The 20,383-nt window shown below is 39.4% G+C and overlaps 2 protein-coding genes and 1 long non-coding RNA gene across 13 annotated transcripts in view; 2 read left to right on the top strand and 1 right to left on the bottom strand.

Moving 5' to 3' along the window:
- The window catches only part of CCDC73 (coiled-coil domain containing 73), a 74,562-nt gene extending 71,398 nt beyond the window's left edge, over positions 1-3,164 (top strand). For 8 of the 9 annotated variants that reach the window (XM_061356610.1, XM_061356608.1, XM_061356607.1 and 5 more), the window contains one exon: positions 2,635-3,164. In XM_061356610.1, the coding sequence (XP_061212594.1) occupies positions 2,635-2,835 (201 nt within the window). In that variant the 3' untranslated portion in view covers positions 2,836-3,164. The remainder of the gene's footprint in view (positions 1-2,634) is intronic. The other variant, XM_061356609.1, reaches the window with a different exon arrangement.
- A 348-nt stretch (positions 3,165-3,512) lies between these two features.
- EIF3M (eukaryotic translation initiation factor 3 subunit M) lies at positions 3,513-19,681 on the bottom strand. The gene is made up of 11 exons (XM_061356589.1): positions 19,511-19,681; positions 18,162-18,294; positions 16,269-16,407; positions 15,944-16,067; positions 15,293-15,387; positions 9,980-10,063; positions 8,599-8,698; positions 8,092-8,173; positions 4,825-4,968; positions 4,214-4,274; positions 3,513-3,795 (listed from the first exon to the last, which is right to left on the bottom strand). The coding sequence occupies exons 1-11, from the start codon at positions 19,550-19,552 to the stop codon at positions 3,675-3,677; spliced, it is 1,125 nt and encodes a 374-aa protein (XP_061212573.1). The 5' UTR covers positions 19,553-19,681; the 3' UTR covers positions 3,513-3,674.
- Positions 19,682-20,171: 490 nt separating this feature from the next.
- The window catches only part of LOC133213975 (uncharacterized), a 51,999-nt gene continuing 51,787 nt past the window's right edge, over positions 20,172-20,383 (top strand). For all 3 annotated transcript variants that reach the window (XR_009725943.1, XR_009725944.1, XR_009725941.1), the window contains exon 1: positions 20,172-20,267. This is a non-coding gene — a long non-coding RNA (uncharacterized LOC133213975). The remainder of the gene's footprint in view (positions 20,268-20,383) is intronic.

Below are 20,383 nucleotides of genomic sequence, written 5' to 3'. Positions count from 1 at the left end.
AGAAACGTGTAAAAGCAGAGAATTAAAAAGAACCCTATTGTGTTGCTGTTTCCCCGTAAGACAATGTCATTTCAGAGGGCACCGGCAATGGCTCACACTGCGTTTTTAGACCTATGTTAGTCTGTGGAGCTTGAACAGCTTAAATGGCTGTATTAGGATTAGACCTAATGGTAAACATACTATTCACAAGTGATACAATAATTTACAACTACAGCTGACCTTTTTTACAAGAGGCTGTAGAGGTATTTCTCAGGTAGTTATGGCTATCGCTTTGAATGAGGTTTGAGGTCAGGGTGTAGAGTGTTTTCAGGTGACAAGACTGGCTGACTTCACCACGCGTAGTCAGCTCTCAGTGCCACTAGCATTCACGTTCTCTGAAATTCAGTAGACTGATGTTTTAAATTACTTAACTTTCCTAATGTGACTCTACTTGGGAATGACAGTGAGGGGTTTTTTTGCCAAACACAATGGTGGTATTTACTGTGTCTCTCTTGCTTTTTCTGACTGAGGTGGAGTCAGGAATTCAGTGAACTAAAATACATAAACTACAGCTAACAAAGCTGTATTTCATTATCTGATTGTGGTTGTATCTACTTTGTCACCTTCAAACTGAAGCTTCCTATGTGCTGGCTAAGTAAAAGCTGAGATGGATAAGGACAGAGTACCTTGCTAGTTTGATCTTATATTATTTTCCAAATACTTAATCTTTGAAATCTCAGCCTGGGGCATTGCAGACCACTCCCTTCCCTTCTGTGGTGGTGTCATTCTAATACGTTCTGTCCTCAAATTTGTCATGTTTATGAGTGATACGGAAAAGCTGTTGGGAGATTAAAAATAGGCTTGGACGTATTTTATTTGTTCTAACGTGGTTAAAGCCAGAGCAGACTTGCGCCTTCTAAAACTCGGGTAATCTCATTCAACCAAAGCGCAGTACTCTGAAAATTAAAAATAAATGCTACAGCTGCACTTAAAAGTTTTAGTAAAACATATTAAGAAGTGTTTAAACATTAGTCTGCACACGCCTGAGTACCAAGGGAAGGATGAGTAAGCATTCTCAGCTCAGTTTAAGCACAAGTTTCTAGTGAATGATTTTTACATGTATGTGCCCCACAGGTTGCCACGTTACCGGCAGTAAGATACACGTTTTACTTGTACTTGGTTGTGAGAATGCTGAGGACTTTTAGTTTGACAGGTTTTTGGTTTTGTGTTTTTTAAAAAAGCTTTATTCCACACACATTGTCACAGATCTGTATTAAAATTATACATATATATTTATAGATACATGTATTACCTAACTGCAGTCACTTCCCCAAAGAGGTCTAAACACTTGTTTTCCTCAGTAAAATCCAAATAATATGGCATGGCTTCATTTCATTAGAAAATTTCACTTTCACATGTGGAAGATCTAATGAAAGTTTTTCTCTGGGGTTATTAGTATACGACAGATGCAGCCCCATGTGTTATCCCACAGAGATTTTGACTAGCAGCTTGCAATGAAGTGTGATCTGTTTCTTTCTGAGGCCTTGGGAAAGAGCATGGGAAAAGTGTATGGGTACAGCCCTTAGAATTAACAGGTTCAGTACTTTGTATCTCCAATGAAGTTATTTCCTTGCTGAAATAGAGATTAGCCACTATTGACCTGAAGTATCAGTGTTCTCAGCTGCATGGCAGTAATGCTATTACACATCCAATAAGCTCGATGAACAATCTGTATGAAGTTTACTATTCATATTTCAAACTTCAAGAAATGCTTGTGCACTGGGGAAGGAGTTTTAGCACAATATTCATGTGCATAAAGGCAGGCCTGATAAAGACTATGTGGCTTACAGTCCCTTGGGGCACAGTTGCCCAATATTAAAATATAATTGGGAACTGGGAGACAGCCTCATCTTGTGATGTCTGTAATAGAATTGCTCCAGCATGCAACCAGAGCATTCAATGTCATGTTACAAATCCCCAAGAACCACTGCAACACTGGCTCACATAGCTTGCTTGTGCTGTTCCTGTGTGCTGGCCTCCCCCAGGGCCACAGTGCTAGATTATAAATGGAGAACTCATCATTCAAGCAAAAAAACCCCATTTCCCTACTGTGTTGTCATGTGTATTTGGTTTGGATATATACGGAGAATCTATCAGATAGTAATTAAAATTATTCAAAGAAAAAAATATCTTTAACATAAAAAAACCAACCTATTACACTTTGCATTAGTTAATGATGGTTGCTTTCTAATGTGTACAGTGAAGCAGAGAGGGAGTTAAAACTCTAAACCTCACAATTTTGGGTTTTGTTAATCAAATGCTTGCATAGCTATAGAAATGTCAATTGCAACATTATACTCTTCAATTAAACTAGTTATTTTGCTAATCTGCTTTCCAGTACAGGGTTTGGTTTTTTTAACTCTTCTGTACAAAGTCTTACTTTAAGGCTTAGTTTATAAAAGTATATTTATCATTATCAAGCTTTCTAAATTAAAAGTTGAAGCAAGTATTTCAAATTAATTTTTCTTCCCCCAGCTGATTTAATCTTTCTGTATACATTTCCTTGCTTGCTTAATGCTCAGGAAAATCCAACAGTTTGAACCTCTGCACCTGAACTTCACTGGATTATTAACTGCTAAATTTGTATCCTGTCAGGTGAAAGGAGGATTTACTGCTTCACAGCATGAGAAGTCTCCTCAGGTGATTGTAGCTCCAGCAGGAAATGCACTCGGTGAGAAGGACAGCTGTTCTAGTCATAACTCCATCACACAAAATGAAATAGAAGAAATTGAGAAATTCTCGATTTTGGAACAAGTTCATTCAGCAAGAAAAAGAAAATATGAAGGAGGCCAGTGAGGACTGGTGGCAGGAGATGAAAAGCATGTCTTTTAAGCATAGATAAATCACTCACCTAAACCAGATTTGCAGAGGTATTCCTATGGAACATAGCATGCATGCACTGTGCTTTCATATTTAATACAGCATATAGACCTAGTCATGTTTAGAAATGGATGCAATCCCTGCTAATAACGTTCTCTGTTTCTGCAGTCAGATCCCAGTTGTTATGGGCTTTGCCCCAAAGTTAAGAAGTTCACAAGTTAATGTTTTAATATCCATTAAGTAAAACTAAATGATTACTTAAGAGTTCCCTTCTGCTCCTCAGAAGCCTGGTGGAAATATTTTGTTTTCTGTGTCTCTAACATACTGTGATACTGTGACTGCTGGCTCAGTTTTCAACTAGATCAGCTGCAACTGTTTCGAACTAAAAAGGTTTCTACAAACACAACAACTTACAGCAGTTCTGAGTGTCAGAACAGGAAAATCTGCTTACCTTTACTGCCAAATTATTTAAATATATGTTGTAGTTGATCCTGTATCAATAATGTTTGAATTTTTCTGATCTCCCTTCCTCGCTCCCCACACCCCTTGCAAAGAAAGACATTCTTGTTGAAGTTTACAGTATGAAGAAGAGAAGCATAATCAATATTGCTACTGTTAGTTGTTGTGATTTACGTAAGAAAATCAACAGAAAGTATTTTCCCATGTTTGTTTTATTGCCTTTTGTCCTTTTGTAATTTAGAATATTTAGCTTCCTTAAACCAATTGCAGACATTTTGGAGACATTCACAAATTATCGAAGTTTTGAATAAATTTCATCTATAGTAACGTTACTAGGTCAAAAAAAAAAAATAAATTTAGGTGTCTGAGAGACTGAGGAGACTGTTTTTCACTTGATTCAAGTTTTGTTTCCAGGTGTTTAGAGTGTCATACAATTGCTGCCACTGCTGCTTTCCAAAGGTCCGATGTGTGCTGTGACTAGAGAAGTAAAACAGAATTGGAAGAGGATTACTAGCTGTCATGATCACCCAGTAATTCTTTTATAGCACTACTCTCACAAGTGAATAGGAAAATTTTTATTTTCCCTATATAAAGGGCTCCACTTAATCATTTAAGAGAATCCTTTAGCCTTCCCAAATATTTAAAGCAGCAACAGTCATTAGTATTCATGTCACTATTAGATCATTAAATGAAATGTGCTGGAAAGTAGGACTCTTTCATTAAATAAGTTAATCACATTCAGTGTGAGCTTTAATAAAATTATGATAAATAGCAACTATTTAACTACCAGCAACCGATAGGAACAATACCTTGTTTCTAGTTAAAACACTCTACAAATGTATGTGGAATAATTAGAACACAGTAAGTTCTGCAAAATGCTATGAAGAATTCTTACCTGACAACTACTTTCCTCTGTGTCTGATCTATTTTGCAGTATACCATCTTTGTCTTTACAGCTGCAAAAAAGTAATGCTGTTCTGAGCAATGTTTTCAAGATAGTGCAAAGGTATTAAACTGCATTAAAAAAAGTTAAATCAATACAAAGATGAAACCACAGCAGTTCATTTAATACGGGTTTGCTGTTGGTTTTAACAGTATAGGAGGCAGAAAAGCAAAATGATGGAATAAGATGAAGGCCATGCATGAACCCTGTTGTTTGTTGCCTACCTATTAAAGCAATATCCTGTACAGTTTTTATGCACTTATCTCCCCTACAAACACATCCTATTTTAATGACAGCAAAGAGAACCAGATAACAAACCTGCAAACAAGTTATTAGTTCTATAAAAAAATTACACGAAATACAGTTCCTGTCACTTGAAAGAAAACCACTGTTTAAGAGACAGCAGTTAGGCATGGTTTTGAGCATAAAATTTTGCAGCCATATCTTGTAACAAATGCAGAAATCAAAAATTAGTATTTTCCTTAATATTTAACATTAGCTGAAAAGACTATAACTAGTATTGTTCATTAGTACTGGGTAAATTATGGTACTTTAATTCTTACCATCGATAACAAATGCCTCTACATCATCAGCTCCAATCTGCAGTTCCTGTTGCATTGTGTCAAATGATATTTCTTTATTCTCTACAGCCATTCCCATGAAAGTAAGTAGCCTCATTTTTGCCATATTGTGTTCGTGCAACAAGCCTGTGTAAAAGTGTTGACAGCTTATGAATTATAACTCAGTAGCTCATTCATTGTTTTCCATGTTATTCTTAATACATGCTTCCAATAATTTAAAATTTATTTCACATCAAGAAAATATTCCATCTGTCCTTATTAACATTTTTTGAGGTATAACATCAATTCCTGCATCTTCCTTATGCTTTGTTAAAACAGGTAATTTAGTTCTGAATTCACCAAGACTCAGCTGTTGTCAAGTGAAAGGTCATAAATATCTATGAAAGTGACGCACAGAGGTTTTTTAAATATTAAAAACATCACCTGAACAAATTTTTAGGTGGCAAGGGTGCAAGTGAATGTCTCCGTTTATCTGGAAGAACAGCAATGCAAGAACAAGTGGAAAATCCATAAATGGTAATGTCAAAACCTTACAGCCTCACCACGTGTTCTCATGTAGTTGCTTGAAAATAAACCTTTCTCACCAATGGTTCAGCAGCATAACATTTTTGTGCCAGAAAGATGTGTTTTCGCACCAAATTAACTGTTATATCGCAGCAAAAAAGCATCACGTGTCACATATGTGCTTACAGTATCTAGCATAGCAATAAAGTGCTCTTCAAGAATACAGGAAGAGTTATTAAAAGTTAGGTTAGATCTTTCACATGTTTGTATGAATGGCAACACAAGGCATTGAGCCAAAGGACTGCACACCTCAGAGACTGCTTTCCTGAAAAAAAACCCAACAACAAAACCTAGAGCAACAAAGTTGAGACATTCAGATGAACCAAGGTATTCCTTAATCCAGGCTCTGCGTGGCACCAACAATGGTTATGAGGAAGTTTCTTTAAAATGAATATCAAACATTTTGTTTCAAAATAACATTATAAAGATTCACATTGCTTCAGTAAACATTTTAAGTTTGGAATTTACAACATCCATATGCTAACAGGAAAGCCCATTAGTGCACGACATTGTGTTGTGTTAATTAGCTATAATTATGATGCAGGTTCCCTGTTTGGCACAGATTCAACAAAAATGCGATCATAATTCATGCAAATGAGGAGCACCAGCAACTATACCTAACTGGGTTTAATGGAACTCTACAAGCATCAAAAAATCAATTAGCACACATTAACCCTAATTAACAAATGCAAATGAGATGCTGATTAACTTTCCGAAAAAGACTGCAGATTAGATGTGGCCATGTTAGGGCGATTCAGTTGACACAGTCAGTTCTACTGCTGGCCTAAATTGTCAGCATTAATAAAACAACAAATGGTCACAAACGGACGCCACCTGTAGGAGCTTCTCTGCACTAGCTTAGACTAGTCCTAATCAGAGAAGGTTAGAACTAAAGACGATACTGCACTGGCACTAAAATCCTATTATTGATACCATTTATTTTAAAGCCAAATATGTTGGCAACTTGTTAAAAAATGAAATAATAATCTTTAAAGCACGGTTAAAAATAGATTTGTTTCTGGCAACAGATCACAGGTGCCCTGGAGAATTTTGGAATGCCTCATCTAGTAATTGTATTGTTCCTACAGCAAACTGCCCTTGTTTCTCAAAGGCATGGCGGAAACACTCAGACCATGTTCCTAGCATTCTGACCTGCGCTGCCTCAGAATCCCCATCCTGTCCACTGCTCAGAGATATTCAGAATTTTATGAGTATAACATAAAGCAGGTGAAAAATCAAGATAACTGGAAGTAAGGCTGTCAAAACTGTTGAGTTTCAAGGTTTCAAAACAGTTCCACAGATACTTAAGGGTTTTACTACTAGAAATGCACACACTGTAAATTCACACAGGTAAACACAGATACAGGGAAGCAGAGCAAAAGAAATCATGACTATGGTACACTGTATAATTAATACCAACTATATATGTAATTAACCTCCCATAACTTTATTCAGATGTTACCGTAACAGCATTTTCAGCAAATACTTCTGTGGACAACTAACATAAGCCATTTCAGTACATAAAAATAATTACAATGCAAACCCCGCTTTCCGCTAAGAAATAATGGTGTAAGATGTCTACCCAGCTGATGTGCAAATACGTATGACAAAAGGTGTGCTTATTCTACATACATATTTACAAACTACCACAAACTTGCTGCTAATTTTACCCATGGAAAAATCACATTGGCATTTCCATCATTTTAATACCCAAAGTACCAGCATTTTAAAGCTTTGAGGGTAATTATTCTCAAAATTATACCACACTCCATTAAACAAAGTAATGCTTCCTTTTAAAGGCTACACTAAACTGTGTTTTAGCAAAACTCTGCCTTTCCCTAAATGGATTCAGCCAGTGTTGAAGTGTCATTTCAAAAATCAAAGTTATTAAAACAAAACAGAAAAAAAAAACCCCAACCCTGATTTTTATGGAAACATTCATTCATTACCAATATGTCAAAACCTTAATGCAGTAATAAAAAAAATCTGCATCATTGAGCAATTTCTGCATTGTCGCTGACCCCTGTCCTAAAAAGCTGGAATATAAAAAACGTAATTTTAATGCATGCAATAGCTTATGAACCAGTGCTCCTTTGAAACAGTCAATTACACATCAACGGGGGAGTGTCAAAGTGTTAATTACTACTCCTTTTTTCCACAGTGTGTAAATAAAGAGGGTGCTGACATTAACATTCCATCACATCACTTCATGTGATGAAACAAATTAACTGGGACAGACTGAGGCTTGCTAGCTCTAATGCATCAGCACACACAGACACACTATTTCACGTGTTTTATCTTACTTCTCCTGAACAGTATTTGCTGCTATAGAGTTATTAATCATAAAAAAAACCTGTAAGAGATTTATACAAGCTGCTGGCTTACTCTACAGTTATGATCTCTGGCCTAGGCTAGATCACCAGTGCATTAAAATTTCTCTCCTGAAAGGTTTAAGAGAAAAGAAGTGGGGAAGTTCTCTTCCAAACCTATGAAACAGTTCATCCTAGCAGAACAACCCACAGTCAGATGGTTCACATATGATCCAGTAGAGGTTAGACTCTACAAGCTCTAATCCATTCTGAATAATTCCCATTAAACTTCCTTGGCTTCAAACTGAAGCACTACGCAGCTTCTATATCTTATGCCATGTATATTAGTCAGAAATGGAATGATCTGAAAACTTACCAAGGGAGTCAATGAAGTCTTTGTTGTTCTGATAAAACTTGACATAGGATGCTAGTTTAGCGCTTACAAAAATGGTCAAAAGCTAGAAGATGGAAAACAAATAGAAGAACAGTTTAAATATGATCTATGTCACCCTTTCTGCATGCTGGACAGATAAATATATAAACTATTAATACTCAACAGAAAAATAAACCATTAAGAGCTAAAATTATGTCTGCTGTCAATAGCTGAGGGCAGTCTGTGCTGAGCTTACTTCCCTTTGTCAGGCTTCAAGGGCATTTTGCTAAAGAGCTCATGTGACGGCAAGTCTTGCAACTGAGTTTCTGAAACTTCTGAAGGGAAACATTTCACATATGGTATTTTTAATTCTAAAACCATTTAAAGAAATCGTACACTGCAGCTCAGTATTACTGACAAAGGCAATTATTCGAATCAATTTCAAAAGACAAGAGCAAAACCCGGAACTCTACAGACACCAAACCACCTTCCTTAAAACAAGTTACTTACATCATGAATAAGTTCTCCTTCCAAAAATTTCACGGGTTTTAAGGCAAGAAGATGATCAAAGAGAAAGGTATTTGGATCCTTCAGTGCTCGTACAATACATCTAATGAGAAAAGGAAAATTCTTGTTTTTACAGCAGTACACATTTTTATGAGGAAGTGTAACTCAATTTGTTGTTCCTTGCTTTCAAGAAAAAACCCAAGGGTTTTCAACTCTTCTTAAATGTAAGATATGTCACATTCCAATTTTAACCTTCATTTTTATAGACAGAAGAAAAAAAGAATAGAAAGCATTAAATAATTTGCTCAGCATCACAAAAGAGATTTGCCAGGTGGTAAGACTACAATCACCCTACTGTTTCCATCTATCCATTTATTTCCAGCCCAGCCTTCATTCCTAGAAGTACTTTTACTGTCGTCTTAAAATTTCATAGAACTAACTTGTTTAGGAAGATTAATTATACTTGCATATGTGACACAAAACGGAGAAAACCCCAACACCAAACACTGCAACTGATAAATCATAGGCCTTGCAGCTCTAGACTACAAGCAGACCTAAAGGGTTTCTAGAACTGTAGACTAAAGCTTTTGGTCTGTGACACGAGAAAACCTAGCCTAGACCACCACCCTGCCACATAAAGTACCCCCAGGAGAAGGCAAGGCTGCACAGACACTGCAGTACAAGAAACCCTAGGCAGATGTTAAGTCAAGGGTAAGTCAATGAGGTTTTTCATTCATGCACAGACACTTTGATTCTCAAACTGACTCATCCTGATTCTCCTCCATGCTCAAGCATAAACAACTCCCTTGAAAACTGTTGGCTGTACACACCCGGCGGAGCCCCACAGCTTAATAAAACTAATTCCCAAGGTAGAATGTCAAAATAGAAGCTTCTATTGGCCAGCGGGGAAAACACACTGTTAAGAATCAATTTACTGTCCGATAAGTAAGTTTATTTCTGTGCAGTTCACATCCATCTCTTATAGAAAAGAGCAAGAATTTTTTTTCGACAGAACCTGCTATCTGCAAAGAACACTGAATATTAGAGAATCACAGAATCAGTAAGTAAAAAATGGAACTAAAGGATGCCCATTCAAATTCTGATTGCACAGTTGATTTAAATGGAGTCAAGGTTGATCCCTCTCTCAGCAGTGACCAGAACACACCTGTGCACTTGAACAATGGAGTAAGCCTGGCTCTGCCTAGAAACAACCTAGTGTAGAGTGCAGAAATAAACTCTTCACTAAGTCAGCCAGGATACAGAAGAGGCTGCAGCAGGGCCCTTGCCTGCCAGGCCATTTGACACTCTTCAACAGTAAGGCAATCAACATAATGTAGCTATTGATGAAAAGCTACTTTTAAGGAAAGTGGGAAGCCAGTATTACCTGTGAGCATCAACTCTAGCCTGGGAAGCATTGTCCTCTGTGTAGCTTCCTAGTAGTTCCACCATTACTTTTGCTGCAGTGTCACTGTAGAAGAAAAATAAAAGTTACCTCAGGACTGCTGAAAAAAATATAGTTCAAACAAGACACTCAAATGTTTCAATAATTCCATTACAACGTTATAGGTCAAATTAAATTAGACTTGAAAAAGATGCAGATGATCCATTTTTGTTCTAGTGGAGAGAACAAATTAACTAGATGTATTCTTTCAATTCTTGTTCTACAGAATTGTTTATCTTCACCCTTCATTTCATTCTCTTAAATTGATAAATTACCTGCTGGTTATGGAAAAAGCTTTCTGAGCTAGGAACAGCTTTATATGGTTCACTAGAATGCTCTCCTTATGCACATCTGGATTTAATCACTGCACAATAAGTAGCCCTGCAAAGTTTATTTCAAAGGTAAAATGGCATATCTTAAAGAATATTTATGGTCAGGAAGATGACTGTATAAAAGCTGCTTTTCCTTCTTTCAGAGATTCTCTCTTCAAGTATTCAGAGTGAGAGCTGCTCATTTTACTGAGGAAGTTAAGCAGCCAGCACTTAAGATCAGCTTAGGCTGCTATAAAGCAAGCAGCTTCCAGTGCTGCTTTGACAGCTTTCAGAAACACAATTCATCCAAAGAAAATGGAGTAAACCAACAGCCTTGTCCACCAACCTGATTATTTTGTGAACAGCAGCTCATCAATGTTACTGCAAACCAGCTCCAAGACCGTTGCTGTGTCACTTCAACAGGTCTGGATTTATTTTCACTTAACAGTTTTCACCACTAGTGAGGCCAGGAGCTGCTGCTGATTTTCATAATATTTTCAGCAAAAAACATACATACTGAATATGCTGTGTATACACACACAAAGCTGTTTCCTGTTTCTCATGGAATTCTTGTTAACTATTAAAATAGAGGTGTGTCAGTTATCCTGTACAGAGAATAGATTTTGTTGACACCATCTTACCACCTCCTTTGAACAAGAGAGGGTGTGGAGGTAGATACCACCAAAGCTCACCAGTGAGACATCCACAACTGAGTAGCATGAGCACGTGCTTTGCATAAGCCCCCCCCCAAATACACAGACTGGAAACTACTTGAGGTACTTCCTCAGTGGACAGGAGGAAGGTTGGATACTACTCTCCAGAGTACAGCGAGTTATAGTGTAAAGATAAGCTCTTCCTTCAAAGCAGCTCATTTCCAGATACAACAGATTTCCCCATGTGGTCTAATAGCCTACAAAATTTTCCTTAAAAGAAAAAAATATATAAGGTTCAAGAATAAAGATTCAATTCACTTTAATTACTTAGGGTAATGGCATATATTACAGAGGGAAGGAACAAACCAGCACAACACTCCCGGTACATGCTGTTTTGCGCTGTGAGACAGGTTTAACTCATATAGCAGCACAGGTTGGAGTGGTTTTACAATACAACACCACCATCTTTATGCAGGTACTTATTTTAAATCTCACAATACGCCTATTTGACAGCTTCTCTATAGGGTGGGGTTTTGTGCTTCTACAGAATTTACCAATCTCACAGACATGCAGTACAAATATGAAGACATCATGGGAAACAAGTGATACCATATGTAATTTGGATGTACACTGAGTCAAGACAGTTTGTGACCAAGGCTATTATCCCAGAAGCGTGTTCAGGGATCTAAGTATGAATGGAACAGTTGTCATAGAAGTCCAGCACTGAAGAGGTCAGCTCACATTTGTCATGACAACTGACACTGGTGTGTAGAGGGACTGATAGCTCTGTATCAGTGAAAAAAAAATAATTCAGACAGCTTTATATAGGAGGGAACCATTTGCATACAAAGCAAACAGTGACAGACTATGACTTTTGCATTATCAACACTAGATGTTCTAGTGAAGACAAAAAAAAAACCAGTGTAATACAGGACTGATACCATATAGGCATTCAAGGAGGCTTAGCTCATGTGCTATTCAACCTAACAATACCAGACTCCTTATTTAATAGGAGCCTTCAGTAGTTTTCTTTTACACTTCAGAACTGTGGTACAGATTTCTGGAACATTTCCTCTTCTCCCATTCCCTTATGAGCAAAACCAGAAAACTATGCATTTAACTAATTTCAAATAGTATTTGATATATATATCCCCCCCCTTTTTCTTTTTTAAGAGAGGAAGAAATTGAATCTTTCACTTGTATTTCTAGTAAACATCAGAATGCTCCAAGACTATTACCCCTGAACTTCCAGTACTAAGTTCTTGTGAACCTCAACAAGTATGGCAGGCCTTTTAATCTTACTCATTCCATTCACTGTCAGACTAATACTGTAGGTTAGGGTGTTTAATGCAGGAATATGGATCACTATTTTACCAAAGCTCATTGCTAAATGTGTCTCATCTAAGATGCAAATGTGAACATTTTTTTCTAGCAAGACAGCTCGCACAAATACTAGCTACACGTGCCAGTCTAGATATGTAACTTGACAAAAAGCCAGTAAGAATAGAAGTTAGGGTAGACAAAAGAAAAAACCCAACAAACAAACCACAAAGTATTCACACACTTAGTAAGTTGTTGGAATCAAGTCCCTCTACATGACATACTACTAAATGGAATTAAAATTAAATGAAACAATTATTTTACAGGTGCCTGACATGCTAAGCTTTTTGGGACATGTATTAAGAACCAGTCTTGCCAGTCCTAAATGTAAACTTGGGCAGGGCTAATCCTGCTCTGAACCCTGCCAGGTCCATGGCAGAGAACGGCTGTAAACTGCACAAGGCTGATGCCTGGCAGGGCTGCACAGCACAACCAGCTGCATACAAGGAATGCGTGCCTATAAAACTCCATCTGTAACTGGAAAAGAACACAGGTTGTGTTACCTTGCAACTTCATACCAACACAGCTACAAAAATGCTGAAGACTGAAGCAGCCACATAAAATTACTGCAGAACCTTTGTGGCAAGGAGAACAGTCAGCAGAGAAAGTAACGCATCCCTTGCAATGTTCAGCTACCAAATATAGCTCTCAGAAGCCAGCCACACCAGCCATCTGTTTTCCAGCCACCACCACCAATTTTCTTCAGTTGATTACGGGAAAGATAAAATTCCCTCTTCAAAGAGATTAAGATGATTTTCATCATCAGAAAGAAGAAACTTCAACTAGACACTGACTAGAAAAGATTCGAAAAATGAAGCATTCTCTTACCACCGCAGGAAAATGAACACCACACACAGTATCTGCATGATCTACTTATCATGAGCTACAAATCTGTTTACTACCAACTTATCCACTGGGGAAAAGTCTCTTAGCTGTGGAAAACCACCTCTTCTGCCACAGTGAACAAAGTTAAAATATAAAACAAACCAAAAAAGTTACACTCAATTATTTCCAACAATGTATTCTTCTCCCATGACTCCAACATGGTAACTGAGGTATGATTTTTATTACTTATTTTTCAGTTCCCACTTACCTTCCCATACTGCTAGATAGAGCAACATTCCTGAGTGCTAAAGCTGGAATGCTGCTGTGAGTTTCCCATGCTACAGTAAATACTGCCCAGTGATCCAGGACAGTGAATCAGGTCAAAGGTGCCAGGGTCATTTCTTGTTTTCTTTTCTGGATAGAAGCGTAAATGCTCTGAAACATTGCTCCATTCAGTGCAAAGCTTGCTGCACCAGATGGTTAAGGACACTGAGTACAGGAGTAACATACTACAGGATCTGTGAAAGTTTTTAACGCTCAAGTTAAAAATACCACTTATTACTAGTAAGCAAAACCCATTTGGTAGCAATGTTATTGGCAGTACTGGAAACAAAAAAAATACAATTTGATAACAAGACTAGCTAAAAGCAGCCATTAAGAATGGGAATTAAGCTACTTAAAACCTCTCAATAAATCAGTAAGATGACACGTGTTTAAAAGAGTAAGCGTGTTATAGAGTATCAGTGTAATATTTCTGAAACAAAGTAAGTCACCTGTAAGATCTGACTAACATTTCTGAAATTATTCTTACCATTTGAAATCCTTCATACCAAACTACCAATGCAAAAGCATTTTAATGTTAGTGACAGGAACAAGAATTCCCAATGATGTTGTAGTAGCTCACAGCTCCATGAGGATTAATCATCGCTAAACTGAGGTTAGCTAAAAATGATCCTGCTACGCTGATGTAGCATTTCCAGGCTACCATTTCACCAGGGCAGAATGAGCTAACTCTCCTGCCAGAAGAAACTCTCTTCCTCCTAGGACAGCTCCACACTTGCCTTTTTTTAACTCCTGGCAAGGCCACCTCCCCAGTCCAGTCCTCTGTGCAGTTACACACATGCTGACAGCAGCACACATGCGCACAGGTACTGGTAGCAGGAAGGGACAGGACAGAATTGTTTCCTCTGCAGCAGGGCAAGGCTATACAAATGTTCTGCCACTGGTGTAAGTCAGCAGTGTAGAGGTCCTGATGCTGCCCCACTAAGAAAACTAAAACCTCGGTAAACTAACTCAGAAAACAGAGAGAAGGGGAATGGTGGAAGAAAGCAACACAAACACACATATCCCAAACTGCAGCAGGGACAATTCAGATAAGCTGAAACTGCTGTGGAACTACACACTGAAACCACTTCCGGATACCAGCCCATCTCTACAACCCTGGACAATGCAGTCAATACACCGTATCGCATCTCTTAAGCTAGACTGATGACAAGTCTCGGTTAAGATGTTAATTTAGAGACATGATACACACAGGATTACTTCGCATGCCAGAAGACACTGGTCTGCCAAGTCTGTTAGATCAAAGATGACGCTTATGATCCAGGATAATAATTTAAAATGGCCAAGCAGGTATTCTGTGAACATTAATTTCCATGAAGAGTGGAAAGCTCTGTCCTTAAGGTAACGTTTACATAAAAAGACTGATTCTGTTAACTGTGATTGATAAGCCTCCCAGCATCATTAAGTAAGAGATAGCACTGCTATGCACTAAAATGTCAAAAGTGTAATTTAATAAACTTGGCATGATGCTACAATGCTCAGAGATTAATATTTATAGAAAGGTGTAGTTTTATTTTGGGAGTCTGCTGTTTGCTGCTAATTCACTACTAACTTTAATATTCTTGAAAACACTGGTATAATGGAACAATGCTTAAGGACATCAAAAAGAAGAAAACCTAGGTGTATTTGGACAATCAGTGCAGCTGAATTTTAAAAGTACCATGAGAAATACTTTCCTTACAGATCACTTACAATGCATCAACTTTAAAATACAGTGGTCTAGTATCTTATCACATCTTTCATACCTTTTTTTGCAGTCTACCAGGACATCATACAGCAGTCTCAGGAGAGTATGCTTTTTCTCGGTGCCAAGATTCCAGTCAGAAATCCATTTTCGGACCTAGGTAGAATACAAAGTGAAAAAGAAGCACTGGGGAAAAGACTAAAATAACCCTGAAAATATTTCTCATTTCCTATCAAGCAGAAAAGGATTGAGGTCTTGCATCGGGATTTCTCATTTGGGTCTTCTGACTCTCCATGCAGAGCCTGGAAGTTTTCCCATGAGAAGCCAGACACCTATGCTCTCCATGTTACTTCCTAAGTAAAGATAAGTGATTTTAATACACTCTGATTCCAGAGCAACGGATGAGAACTTGATGCCTCACTCCTGATCAAAGCTTCTCACTTTCATTACTATCACAGGAATCAAACTGATACATCTAACCACATTCAGCATCAGAAACAGAAAATAAATGACAACTTGATTTAGATTCTGCAGACTATTTTTAAATAAGAAATATCTTTTAAAAGATAAGAAATTCTGTAGCCTGCATTTTTCATTTCACAAAGCTCTGGCAATTTATAACTGCGACGGTCTGTATCAACTCTTACTAATATTTAGTGAGATGCAACACGGTCAATGCAAAGGCCGTAACTTGAAGCGCCACATTAATTACCTGATCTAGTTCAGTTGGAATGTACTGGATGGCACCACATGATGAGGCTACTTTAAGAAGGCTGCAGTACACAGTGTATCTCACAGGAGTGTTCTTATCCATACCATGGAAGAGATTGCTCAGCCTAAACCACAAAAAATGAACAACTGAGTTAAAGAGCTTTCCAAAAACATTACTAGGGTGCACACAGATGTTTTTATTAAGGTGAAGGTAAAAAAACCAAAAAGTGCTTCCTTCAACAGAGAAACTTTGATTTAAAGACATACAAGCTCTCTAGTATCTCTGCAAGATACCATTGCCTTGCTTTCCTCTGCACAATACTTACAGCTGCAATCTAAGAGATGGGCGCTCTCCTTCCCGAAATTTTACTAACTTCTCACACAGGTTTTCAATCAGTGCTTCTTGTTTGTCAGGTTCCAGGATAAGCAGCAAAGAGACTACACTGTTCATCACACTCTCAACATCTGTGCAAAACAAAACAGGCAGCTGTTTAAAACAGCAAGCAGCATTCATCAGTAGCTATTCAGTGCTGAGAGGTACTTCTCCTATGAATGATTATTTGGCATTGGCGAGAACTGTAAAAGAAAGGAAAGGCCAAGACAACCAACATGGATATTCATCAGAATGTACCAGAGATTTGGTTCATGTAGTCTTTCACCAACATATCTCCATGTAAAGCAAGAATTACTACTCTGAGGTCAAAGCAGAAATTGGTATCGGGTATCCTGCTCTGAATTCTCTGTTCGCACATAAGAGAAGTCAGAGGAACTTCAGGTTTTGGTCTTAAACCGCAGCTTCAAGAAAACTGCTGCACGGTTCTACAGAGAATACTAACAACTAATGCTCAAATACAGTAAAATGTTTCACAAGGATATACCCACGTACAAGGAGCACAAGAGATACCCAGACCACAGGGAAAACGCCTGCAAGAACAAAGTATATTCAAAAGCCCCCTCCCCCGCAGCTCCTGTTTTAAGCATGGTGTTCTATCCCTTCCAAACAGGACCAGGCAGGTTTGAGTTTTCTTTCCACAGTCTGCCCAAATATCAGTTACAGAAAGGATAAGAACAAAATTCCTTACATATGGAAAATACTGTTATTTCCCCGAAATGACACCTGGCCATCAAACAGCAGAGCAATAGCTTCTCTAGCATCTCATATTAATTTGCCTACAGTAAAGGCAACATAAAAAATAGTTTTAAGTACTCCTTAGATGAAACAAGCGTTCTTTCAAACAACATGTTATTCCTATCAGCTGTTGATTTTTTTTACATGTAAAAAAAGTTCTAAATGGAACAAGCATATTGGTACAGAGCACAGCAAGCATACACATTTAAGGCTACTGCAGCATTATCTGTGTCATTAAAACACACTGGTACAATTTCTAAGGAGCTACAGCCCTAACTCGATAACACTTACTGACTACTGAAAATCCTAATGTTTTCAGACAATATACATAGAACAGTTTGGGTTGGAAGGGACCCTAAAGCAGTTCCAACCCCCTGCCATGGGCAGGGACACCTTCCACTAGACCAGGTTGCTCCAAGCCCTGTCCAACCTGACCATGAACACTGCCAGGGATGGGGCAGCCACATCTCTGAACAACGTGTGTCAGGGCCTCTCCATCCTCACAGTAGAGAACTTCTTCCTAATACCTAATCTCAATCTCCCCTCTTGACAGTTTAAAGCCATTCCCCTTATCCCATTCCTGCATGCCCTCGTAAAGCGCCCCTCTCCAACTTTCTTATCGGCCCCTTCATGCACTGGAAAGCTGCTATAAGGTCTCCCTGTTTATCAATGGTTGAGCCTTAAAATTTCTACTTACATGTGCCTAGTCCTGATTTTTGTTGTTATTTTATTGTTTCTTGATCTGCAGCATCACAGCCATTAACTGACAGCAAATCTTGGTTTTATTATGCTTTTTTTTTTTTTCCAGAGACAAAACCTGTTTTACACACAACTCCATGTGCCCCCATAACAAGCAGAGTCTAGCTTGATTCCTGACTCCTTCAAAGGGTGCTGGATGTTCGGAAAGGGAGGGGTAGCGCTCATGCAAATTTTACATGGTAATGATGAAATAAGCACTTCCAGTTTTATAAAGATGCATGTGTTAACATGCAAGGCAGGCAACATACCTCTAAATTCTGCCAACCATTACTGTTTGAAAGCACTGATGGCACTGTGTTTAGCAAAACCAGCAAGAATTAATGATGCAAACCTTTGTCATCTTCTTTCAGGCACACATCACAATATTCAATGATCTGTGCCAAGTCCACATGAAGTCCACCTTCAGCATTTTCTTCAGAGATTTCTGCTCCTTTGGATTTCAGGTAAGCTCGAAGTTCTGCAGCCTTAAAACAAAAACGAAAGACAACAAACACAAAAGTTTGTGAAGGGCAAAGTCAAAGTAATGAAATTTCTCAATGACTTCTGTTCTCCAGCCACTCCTCTGCCCCCACCACTTCCTCTCACTTTCCTCTACTTGCCTTGTACCCTACAATACTCCCTCTTCTCCACTTTAAGGCACCCAAATCCCAAATATTGACCCAGTATAAGATGCTGCAGTAACTGAACAGACCACATAACTGTTGAGCTTTCTCACAGTATGAACATGTCACTTATGGCTAGCTAGAGCACAGCAGGCCTAGTAAGTTTCCATTACAAAGATGCTTTCCTTTTTAATCTTTTTTATCTTTCACACCCTTTGAAACTTTGGACAAAACAATAAAACCATTTAGTTGTCTCTTCACCAGAAGAAAAAAGGGTATAAACACTTCAGAGGAAGCAGAATTTACTTCTTCACGCAAGTCAGAGCCAGTTCCCACTGCCATGCAATGACCCCCCTTACCTTGTTAGAATTTAAGCCTGCACTAAGAAATACCTTTCCCTCAGCAACGGGCCTACACATTCACATTCACCCATGGCTTCAGCAGCAGAATCACAACCCACAACCCCTCAGAAGCAATCTGAATGAGGCCATACAACTTTTGGCAGAGGGGGACTCCAACCAGGATGCTACCCTGACACCAACTGTCACTAACATCAAGCTCAATGTCAAATCATTACAGAACCACCAAGACACAGCTGAATGCTCTAGGACCCTTTACGGTACTGAAGATGTTTCAGATAGGAGTTTACTAGATGTTTTGGCAAGTGAAAACTGAAGACTTGTAGTTGTGTATGCAGTTCCTGAAGATTTCCGTGTATACATACACACTGCTTTTAAAAGCCACTGGAAACAACAAACCCTACAGCTCAAACACGAAACAAAAAAAGATCGTACAGCGAAACCCCCCAGTTCCCATGCCTGTAGTGCTGAGAATCCTGTACACCCCAGACTCATAGGAACGCTCCAGCCCGCACCTGAACTAGTTTCCCTCTCCTAAATAAAAGTGTACTGCGGAGGGGAGATGAAACCAAAGCCCCGAGAGATGAAGACCTGGAAGAGGGAAGCTACAGCCACACACGTATCTGTCGGGCCCAGGACCCGGGGCCCGCTCCTCCCGCCCCGCGCAGGCCGCCGCAGCCCAGACCCGCTTCCCCGCCCCAGCCTCTCCGCTCCTCGACCTGATCCTCCTCCGTGATGTCGATAAAGGCCGGGACGCTCATGGCTGCAGAGACTGCCGCGGCCGGCCTGAGCACGCCGCCCGCACCGGAAAGGCACCGCCACTTCCGGTGCCGCGAGCCCGCCACTTCCGCTTCCCCTTCTCCGCCTCTGGGAGCAGGTCTCTCGAGCTCCGCCCCGCCCGTCGCGCGCAGCTGGTCGGGGCCGGCTTCGGCCGTTGGCTGTGAGGTGACTGGCGGGAGGTGCGAGCGGCTGACCGCTGGCCGTGCCTGGCTCAGCACGGGACTGTCCGGTCCCCTGGGGGCCTCGCCGCGGAGCTGTGCCTGGAGTCCACCTCATGGTGTGCTCGTGGCAGCGGGCAGCGCCGCTTCAGCGCTCCTGTGCGGCGCAGAAGGGAGTAGCTGGCCGCCTTCAGCTAGGTATCCTCATGGGTGCTTGTGCCTGCGTGCTGCTGGTGTTCCACTGATCCCACGTGGAAAGAAAAACGTTTCTTTTCCCTTTCCGTCTAAAGTTTAATTTCCCCTCCAGCCTCCGGAAAAAACAAAACAAAACAAAAAAATCCAACAAACAACCCAAAAAACAACCAACCAGGCTGAGTTCTTACATAGTCTTTTTTTCTGGAAAAGTTTAAATAATAGACTCAGCTTTGGTATGTTGAGAGTGAAATGTGGTCATAGAAAGGGCAAGAGTTCCTCACCAGACACAAGTAAGCTGTTGCTTAATTTTGTCTTGCCACCTGAGCTCATACTCCAACTGAAAGTAATGAACTGTGACTTGGTGTTACCAGTGTATTGCATGCTTTTCCACCTAAAGAGTATGAAATCTATTCAACAGCTCTGGCAGAGCAGCAGGAACATAGCTTGACTTTTCCTGAC

The sequence above is a fragment of the Neopsephotus bourkii genome, unplaced genomic scaffold, assembly GCF_033783945.1.
Source record: "Neopsephotus bourkii isolate Nb327-2 ecotype Australia unplaced genomic scaffold, CSIRO-AGI_Nbou_v1 NB_860, whole genome shotgun sequence".
NCBI lineage: Eukaryota > Metazoa > Chordata > Aves > Psittaciformes > Psittacidae > Neopsephotus > Neopsephotus bourkii.
The sequence above is the reverse complement of the archived record's forward strand: the minus strand, read 5'-3'. Positions and strand labels throughout refer to the sequence as shown.